Source organism: Oncorhynchus mykiss, chromosome 25 (genome assembly GCF_057628025.1).
Source record: "Oncorhynchus mykiss isolate SJ-2025 chromosome 25, ASM5762802v1, whole genome shotgun sequence".
NCBI lineage: Eukaryota > Metazoa > Chordata > Actinopteri > Salmoniformes > Salmonidae > Oncorhynchus > Oncorhynchus mykiss.
In genome coordinates, this window is record NC_143046.1 from 6,057,501 (window position 1) to 6,067,150 (window position 9,650).

General features: G+C 42.5%; 1 protein-coding gene across 13 annotated transcripts in view; it reads left to right on the forward strand.

Moving 5' to 3' along the window:
* ahnak (AHNAK nucleoprotein) overlaps window positions 1–9,650 on the forward strand; it is a 55,729-nt gene that overhangs the window by 23,904 nt on the left and 22,175 nt on the right. For all 13 annotated transcript variants that reach the window (XM_090219984.1, XM_090219992.1, XM_090219994.1 and 10 more), the window contains exons 3-5: window positions 7,734–7,793; window positions 9,049–9,206; window positions 9,398–9,627. In XM_090219984.1, the coding sequence (XP_090076110.1) occupies window positions 9,050–9,206; window positions 9,398–9,627 (387 nt within the window). In that variant the 5' untranslated portion in view covers window positions 7,734–7,793; window position 9,049. The remainder of the gene's footprint in view (window positions 1–7,733; window positions 7,794–9,048; window positions 9,207–9,397; window positions 9,628–9,650) is intronic.

Consider the following 9,650-nt stretch of genomic DNA (forward strand, 5'->3'; position numbering starts at 1 on the left):
AAGGGAAGAGACAACGCCATCTTTGACGTAAACATTGTTCATACTGTATTTTCTGTCTTGTCTTCTTCTCTGTGTTCCCATGTTTATATCAAATCAAAAATCAACATTTGATTTGTCACATGCTTGGTAAACAACAGGTGTGGACTAACAGTGAAATTCTTACGTACGACCCTTCTCAACAATGCAGAGAGAAAAGAGAAATAATGAGAAATCATATAAAAAATACATTTAAAAAAGGGGCACTTTTTTCAAACCCCACTGAGTCTCTGTAATCATAAGGTTAGCAATGCTAACAAGTACATGTCAAAACCTATAGGAAATGCTAGCTAAATGCTAACGTGTGCATTACGGACATTTCATACAGTCTCTGTTTTGCAGGACAAACATCTCAGCCCATAAAGTTATACAAGTAACTAAAAAAATGCATCTCACAGTTTGCTGCTCATAACAAATATTAGACAGCATGGTTCTTTATTCAGGAGGGGATTCTCTGCTGTTGCAAAGAGAAGCTTCATTTTTCAAGAAGCTAACCAACCAGATAACTACTAGTTAGTAAACCAAATTCACAACTGCAGAACATTAAGCATATTTTAGACAGTTAACTTAATAGTTATAATATCTAGCTGGCAAACATTTAGTTGTGAATTATGTACTGTAGCTCCCGAGTGGCGCAGCAGTCTAAGGCACTGTATCTCTGTGGAAGAGGTGTCACTACAGTCCCTGGTTTGAATCAAGGGCTTTATTACATCCGGCCGTGATTGGGAGTCCCATAGGGCGGTGCATAATTGGCCTGGCTAGGCCGCCATTGTAAATAAGAATTTGTTCTTAACTGACTTGCCTAGTTAAAAAACAAACAAAAAATAGGCTGAGAGGGAAAGGAAACCAAACACTGACCTCAATTAGACTATAAAATGACAATACTGAGAGGGAAAGGAAACCAACACTGACCTTCAATTAGACTATAGAATGACAATACTGAGAGAAAGTAGAGGGGAAAATCAATTGCTAATTTTCTGCTCTTTTGTATAAGGAATTTGATGTTTCAGAGATAAAAGGCTGACAAGACCGAGATAAATCTAGGACTATCGAGCTCCACTTTAAATAAAACAAAACATATATAGATCACCTGGCATGTGCTGCACAATAGTGCATGACTAACAAGGCTCCTTGTCGCTCTGTAGTTGCTTGTAAACAAACACCATGTGACTGGGTACTATGGGTAAGCTTTATAATGTGACAGGTGAAATTAAGAACGTGATCTTCTTTATCTTCTAATGTATTGCACAAGTTGACTGCAGGTAATTTACTTTAAAAGTAGCTTAAAATATTAAAATGTGTGTGTATATATATATATATATATATTATCACTGTCATGTTTAGTCATTTATCAACTACTACACCAGACTTGACCTGCCGTTGTTAGCCAGATACTTTGCCAATACAGACACCAGTACTGTAAAATAACTTGAAAAGATGGAATGGAAAATTATATATTTTTAACACCTCTCCTTGTTTATGTAATGATAGCAGGCATACGTTTCAAATGAGTGTAGTGGTGAGGGAGAGTGGTACAAGGCGCAGATTCAAACTCTTGTGTGTGTGTGTGTGTGTGTGTGTGTGTGTGTGTGTGTGTGTGTGTGCGTGTGTGTGCTTGTGCTTGCAAATATGGAATTAGGCAAGATAGTCTATGGACAGGGGAACATATGCATGTTTATTTCATAGAGCTATGGAGACATATAGCAAATGAAGCCATAGATCTATGGAGACATATAGCAAATGAAGCCATAGATCTATGGAGACATATAGCAAATGAAGCCATATATCTATGGAGACATATAGCAAGTGAAGCCATAGATCTATGGAGACATATAGCAAATTAAGCCATAGATCTATGGAGACATATAGCAAATGAAGCCATATATCTATGGAGGCATATAGCAAGTGAAGCCATAGATCTATGGAGACATATATCAAATGAAGCCATAGATCTATGGAGACATATAGCAAATGAAGCCATAGATCTATGGAGACATATAGCAAATGAAGCCATATATCTATGGAGGCATATAGCAAGTGAAGCCATAGATCTATGGAGACATATATCAAATGAAGCCATAGATCTATGGAGACATATAGCAAATGAAGCCATAGATCTATGGAGACATATAGCAAATGAAGCCATATATCTATGGAGGCATATAGCAAGTGAAGCCATAGATCTATGGAGACATAAAGCAAATGAAGCCATAGATCTATGGAGACATATAGCAAATTAAGCCATAGATCTATGGAGACATATAGCAAATGAAGCCATAGATCTATGGAGACATATAGCAAATGAAGACATAGATCTATGGAGGGTACTTAATAAGAGACTGTGGTTCCATCCGTAATGGCACCCTATGTCCCATATAGTGCACTACTTTTGACCAGAATGGCACCCAATGTCCTATATAGTGCACTACTTTTGACCAGAATGGCACCCTATGTCCCATATAGTGCACTACTTTTGACCAGAATGGCACCCTATGTCCCATACAGTGCACTACTTTTGACCAGAATGGCACCCTATGTCCCATACAGTGCACTACTTTTGACCAGAATGGCACCCTATGTCCTATATAGTGCACTACTTTTGACCAGAATGGCACCCTATGTCCTATATAGTGCACTACTTTTGACCAGAATGGCACCCTATGTCCCATATAGTGCACTACTTTTGACCAGAATGGCACCCCATGTCCCATATAGTGCACTACTTTTGACCAGAATGGCACCCTATGTCCCATATAGTGCACTACTTTTGACCAGAATGGCACCCTATGTCCTATATAGTGCACTACTTTTGACCAGAATGGCACCCTATGTCCCATATAGTGCACTACTTTTGACCAGAATGGCACCCCATGTCCCATATAGTGCACTACTTTTGACCAGAATGGCACCCTATGTCCTATATAGTTCACTACTTTTGACCAGAATGGCACCCTACCCATACTAAATGCAGCATACTAAATACAGCATACTAAATGCAGCGTACTAAATGCAGCGTACTAAATGCAGCATACTAAATGCAGCATACTAAATACAGCATACTAAAAACAGCGTACTAAATGCAGCATACTAAATGCAGCATACTAAATGCAGCATACTAAATACAGCACACTAAATGCAGCATACTAAATGCAGCATACTAAATGCAGCATACTAAATGCAGCATACTAAATACAGCATACTAAATGCAGCATACTAAATACAGCACACTAAATGCAGCATACTAAATGCAGCATACTAAATACAGCATACTAAATACAGCATACTCTATCTATATCTAGATGTAGATCAGATGTGACTGGTAACAACACGCATGATGCCCATGGCAATAAGTTAACAATGACACAGTCTCAGAGAGATATTCTGGATTCCATCCCTCTCCTCAGAGAAACTCAGACAGACGACAGACATTTGAATTAGTGTGTCTGATCTGAGTGTCTAATCTGAGCACCGCAGGAATCTGACAGTGGGTGTTGGCTTGGAGCGAAGGAGTGTGGGTTCTCTCTCTCTCTCTCTCTCTCTCTCTCTCTCTCTCTCTCTCTCTCTCTCTCTCTCTCTCTCTCTCTCTGTCTCAATTCAATTTAAGGGCTTGTTAAATTGAAGTCCTGTTAAATTATTGCCTTGGGAAATAGATAATAAAATAGATAATAGACTAAAGTTAAATAAACAATATATATATATATATATATATATATATATATATATATATATATATTTTTTAAATGGAACGTGTTCCCTCTTCTATAGATTGATTAGACCAAATGGATCACCAGTTTAGTATGCTGTCTGAGGTGTTCTCCACCTCTAGTCTCCCCTGCGTCCCAAATGGCACCCTATTCCCTGCCTAGATTCCCAGTTACCCATAGTGCTCTAGTGCTGTGGCAGTAAATGTGACAGTAAATACGATTAGGAGGTAAGGAGATCAAACCAATGGGGGAAAATGACACAAAACAAATCAAGAAAACACCATGTGATCATGGCAACAAAACAACAACAACAACAAAAGTGCTTTGCGGTATTCTCAATTGTGATCCCACGATTGTGAGATAAAGATTGAGAAAACTTGTTGGATTCCTAGTTGTGACTTCCCTGGTTCCCTCCTTGCTTGCTTTGTGGTTATGACAACTCAATGAAAACAGAGATAATCACTCAGTGGCATGACTCATATCCTGTTGCTTTTGTTATATCCTGTTGATAGACTTGAGCGCATGGTCAGGGGTACATAATTACAAATCATTTGTAGACTGCAAATGGACTGCAAGAAGCCCAAACGGATATAATATTTGACTAAAACGTAATTATTTCAAACCTTGCTTACATTTGTATGAGATCACGTGTCTCTCTATTATACGTGGGAATACTTGGAGCTGATATCCTGGTGATTTGTGTCGTGTGTGTGTGTCCAACAATGAAAATGTTAAAAAAACATGGGTGCCCAAATACAACCACCCTGCTGAATCCTACTGTATGGGTTGATTGACCCTGTTGAATCCTACTGTATGGGTTGATTGACCCTGTTGAATCCTACTGTATGGGTTGATTGACCCTGTTGAATCCTACTGTATAGGTTGATTGGACCAAAAACAACCACCCTGCTGAATCCTACTGTATGGGTTGATTGACCCTGTTGAATCCTACTGTATGGGTTGATTGGACCAAATGGATCACCAGTCGGGGAACCCTGTTCTATAGATTGATTAGACCAAATGGATCACCAGTCGGGGAACCCTGTTCTATAGATTGATTAGACCAAATGGATCACCAGTCGGGGAACCCTGTTCTATAGATTGATTAGACCAAATGGATCACCAGTCGGGGAACCCTGTTCTATAGATTGATTAGACCAAATGGATCACCAGTCGGGGAACCCTGTTCTATAGATTGATTAGACCAAATGGATACAGCCACATAACTCTTTTATATAATGTAATGTGAGTTGGCTAAACTTAAAATAGTAAGGAAACCGATTTGCCTCGATTCAATTAAGTTAGGTGAACGTATCTCTCCTGAGTCCATTGGACCCCGAATGGATACAGCCACACTGTATAACATACAAGTCCGTATGTTCATGTTCATGTGCAATGCACGATCGTTCAATGTCGCCTGTGATTAAGTTGACTCACAGTACAGCATTCAGCGGAAAGTTCTTTCCATAAAGGTCAGGAATGAACATTCAACACTGGACACTGGATAGTTCTTCTTCACAGGCGTGTGTCCCAAATGGCACCCCGGACCTTGGCCCAAAGTAGTGCACTATGTATGGAATAGGGTGTGATTTGGTGACGCAAACAACACAGTCCTCTTGATGAATTAGAGTGTCCTCTTTGAAAAAAACGGACATAATTGTCTGTCAAGAATCTAACGCAGTGGTGTAACATAGGCCTCCGCTGTCTGCTGTAGGTGGAGGTTGATACAGCACAGACGCATAATTATGTAATTACAAAGGGGTGGGATGTTGGAGGAGTTGACATTAACGAAACAACGGGTTATCTGTCCCCGATGTGTGTGTGTGTTGGACGGGACAGGCATTCACCCTGGCGAGTAAAATGATGTAAACAAATCACTTTCATGCTGTGTTGTATTTTGCAGCATTCTGTTTTGTTTATGTGATCTGTAGTACATTAATTCCATGGTTATGAATATTGTCAAATTGTATTTGTAGGTGTAACAGTATAACTTTAGACTGTCCCCTCGCCCATACCGGGGCGCGATCCAGGGACCCTCTGCACACATCTAACAACAGTCACCCTCGAAGCATTGTTACCCATCGCTCCACAAAAGCCGCGGCCCTTGCAGAGCCAAAGGGGAACCACTACTTCAAGGTCTCAGAGCAGGTGACGTCACCGATTGAAACGCTATTTAGCGCGCACCAACCGCTAACTAAGCTAGCCGTTTCACATCCGTTACATCAGCACCACCGCTAACTAGCTAGCCATTTCACATCCGTTACATCAGCACCACCGCTAACTAGCTAGCCGTTTCACATCCGTTACATCAGCACCACCGCTAACTAAGCTAGCCGTTTCACATCCGTTACATAGGTCTACTGTATATTTGACTTTTCAAATGGTACAGTTCCATTGTGAGAAAGGGGAGAGCGTTATAGGGTGCAAGTGATGAGTAATAAAGCTGCGTATGTTTTTGATTGTCCTCCCTGTCAAAGTGCATTATATCTCAACGTGGTCTCAAGAGCATTTTCCGTTATTATTCTGTAAGTAAATTATAATTCGTATGATACAGTATGTTATGAATTGCATACCGTACAATATGTTACGAATTACAAATTGTACAATATGTTACAAAATTGCAAAACATTGTGTCTACCGTTAGCTAGTTGGCTAATGTTAGCTCTAGGGGTTAGGTTTAAAGTTAAGGTTAGGGTTAGGGGAAGGTTGAGCTAAAATGCTAAGTAGTTGCAAAGTCGCTAATTAGCTAAAATGCTAAATTTGTCTGTGATGAGATTTTGAGCACGCAACCTTATGGGTCGCTAGATGTTTTTTGCGTTCTACCCCTACCCGTCCACCCTGATCAACCAGCTTCCTTTATATTGTCGCCTTAAGTAACCTTCTATCTTTACGTAACCATACCGACCGTAACGTACTCATTCGAGTGTCCCAGATTTACTTTTACTATGTTACGTCTAGTCTATTGAGACCAGGCTGCATATTTTTTTATTTTTTAATATTTTTTTTACCTTTATTTAACTAGGCAAGTCAGTTAAGAACAAATTCTTACTTTCAATGACGGCCTAGGAACAGTGGGTTAACTGCCTGTTCAGGGGCAGAATGACAGATTTGTACCTCGTCAGCTCCTACACACATGAACATGTTGTCTGTTGCGTCACAGGGTTTAGCAGTCACAGTTAATTTCCTAAAAACTTGCCTTGATAAACCTGTGAAATCAAAAGGGTAGGATCCACTAATCTACTAAATGTACTTCTCAGTTCAGACATATTATTTGTGGGCTTTCACAACCTTGGAACACATCTTGAACATGCCCAGCAAAGTGACGATAGTTACAAATTGAGCAGGTCAATTTCACAACAAATCGTTGACAGAAAATAAGTCTGTCAGGAGTCACATCAGGGGCGCTATATAAAAACACGGGAAATGACAGTTTGGTCTTACCTTGACTGAGCTATTTCTATAGGGCCTGATGCCGTGTGTACAAAACAAGAGGTTTGGTTTATGTATGTGTACGTGTGTGTGTGTGTGTGTGTGTGTGTGTCTAAAGAATGGAAGCTACAGCCACCATTGTTCTCAGTATTGACATTGGAGTGTAAGCTTCAGGATCAGGCAGCTTTCCTCAGGGTAAGGGTGTGGTCTCAGTCCAACTCCAACCAAATTTCCACAAAAACACAGCACAGGAGAGAAATGGAGGGAACTGAGAATTGGATGGTTATATAAGACAAGGCAGTACTACTCACCTACCCAGAGTTTTAGCGCCATCTAATGGCCATTTCATACATCTTGGCCATTGCATTATAACAATAACTTGTTGTAACCATGCAGTGAGAGACAGGTAAAACATGGCTTTCATAAAAGCAGATACACATGCAAATATGTCAGGTGCCTTACATTTTGTACACATTTTAACAGGGTTTTCTTTTTACAGAATGGTTTGCTGTAGCTTGTTCATGAATCAACAGTACTGATGTTATCTCATGTTTTGTTTTTCAGTAAAACCAAGGCAGAAACAAACCACACCAGAGCATAGGCAAAGGACAAGGAAAAACAAAGGTATTTCACCTACTTAGAAATCACCTTAAGAAATACTATAGTCTTTGTTTGCATTTTATTTTCTATTTCATGTGATTTGTTTTCTCTCTCTCTCTCTCTCTCTCTCTCTCTCCCTTCTCTCTCTACCTCTCTCTCTCTCTCTCTCTCTACCCCTCTCTCTCTCTCTCTCTCTCTTCCCCCTTCTCTCTCCCCCTCTCCCCTTCTCCCCCCCTCTCTCTCTCTCTCTCCCCTTCTCTCTCTACCTCTCTCTCTTCCCCCTTCTCTCTCCCCCTCTCCCCTTCTCCCCCCCTCTCTCTCTCTCTCTCCCCTTCTCTCTCTACCTCTCTCTCTTCCCCCTTCTCTCTCCCCCTCTCCCCTTCTCCCCCCTCTCTCTCTCTCTCTCTCTCCATGCCTTCTCTCTCTCTCCCCCTTCTCTCTCCCCCTCTCCCCTTCTCCCCTTCTCCCCCCTCTCTCTCTCTCTCTCCCCTTCTCTCTCTACCTCTCTCTCTTCCCCCTTCTCTCTCCCCCTCTCCCCTTCTCCCTCTCTCTCTCTCTCTCTCTCTCTCTCTCCCCTTCTCTCTCTACCTCTCTCTCTTCCCCCTTCTCTCTCCCCCTCTCCCCTTCTCCCCCCCTCTCTCTCTCTCTCTCTCTCCATGCCTTCTCTCTCTCTCCCCCTTCTATCTCCCCCCTCCCCCTTCTCCCCCTCTCTCTCTCCCCGCCTTATCTCTCCCCTCTCTCTCCCCCTCTCCCCTTCTCCCCCCCTCTCTCTCTCTCTCTCTCTCCATGCCTTCTCTCTCTCTCCCCCTTCTATCTCCCCCCTCCCCCTTCTCCCCCTCTCTCTCTCCCCGCCTTATCTCTCCCCCTCTCTCTCCCCCACCTTCTCTCACCCTCTCTCCCCTTCCCCCCCCCCCTCTCTCCCCCTCTCTCTCCCCCACCTTCTCTCTCCCCTTCTCTCTCTCTCCCTGCCTTCTCTCTCCCCCACCTTCTCCCCCCTTCTCTCTCCCTGCCTTCTCTCTCCCCCACCTTCTCCCCCCTTATCTCTCCCCCTCTCTCTCCCCCCTTCTCTCTCCCCCCTCTCCCCCTCTCTCTCCCCCACCTTCTCCCCCCCTCTCTCTCCCTGCCTTCTCTCTCCCCCTCTCCTTCTTTCTCCCCTACCTTCTCTCTCCCTTCTCTAAAGTCCAGCCCATGTACTAACTTAATGTTGTTGTTCTTCAAAGCATCTTTGAGATTCTTCTTGTATTGAAAAAGCCCTATTGAACATATATCGTTATTAAAGGATGGCTGAAGAGGAGGAAACCAGGGAGGTGCTCTTCTCTGACTGGTCGGGTCCAGAGAAACAGGGAATGACCCTTGAGCAGTCAGGTGAAGGAGAGATCTATGTCAAAGAGGTGAAAATGGAGTCGCCTGCTGGACGCACTGGAAGAGTACACGAGGGTATGTAACGGAGTTAGCATTGCTCTTCTGTAAGGTATTCATGAACTTAATTAATTTATACAGTTACTTAAGCTCCTGATATCTTTTAATTGATGCAAGTTGATATACAGTAAGATTTGTTTGATCTACCAGGGAGGTGCTCTACGGATTTTAACATGGTATCAATGCTCTCTTGTGTCCTTCCCCTAAAGGTGATCAAATTGTGGGTGCCACCATCTATTTTGACAACATGAGCTCCGAGGAGACAGCGGAGCTCCTCAAGACCTTAAACAAACACAAGGTTGGACTGAAACTACAGAACAAGGACAAGTCACCATGCCGCTCCCCCATGGGCACTCTGTCACCCAGCCGATCCCCAATGGGCACTCTGACGTATGAAGGGAAGGGAAGGTTTGGAGGCTCCAGCCAAGGCAGTATCCTGGTATGTAGCTATGTTTACTGTGC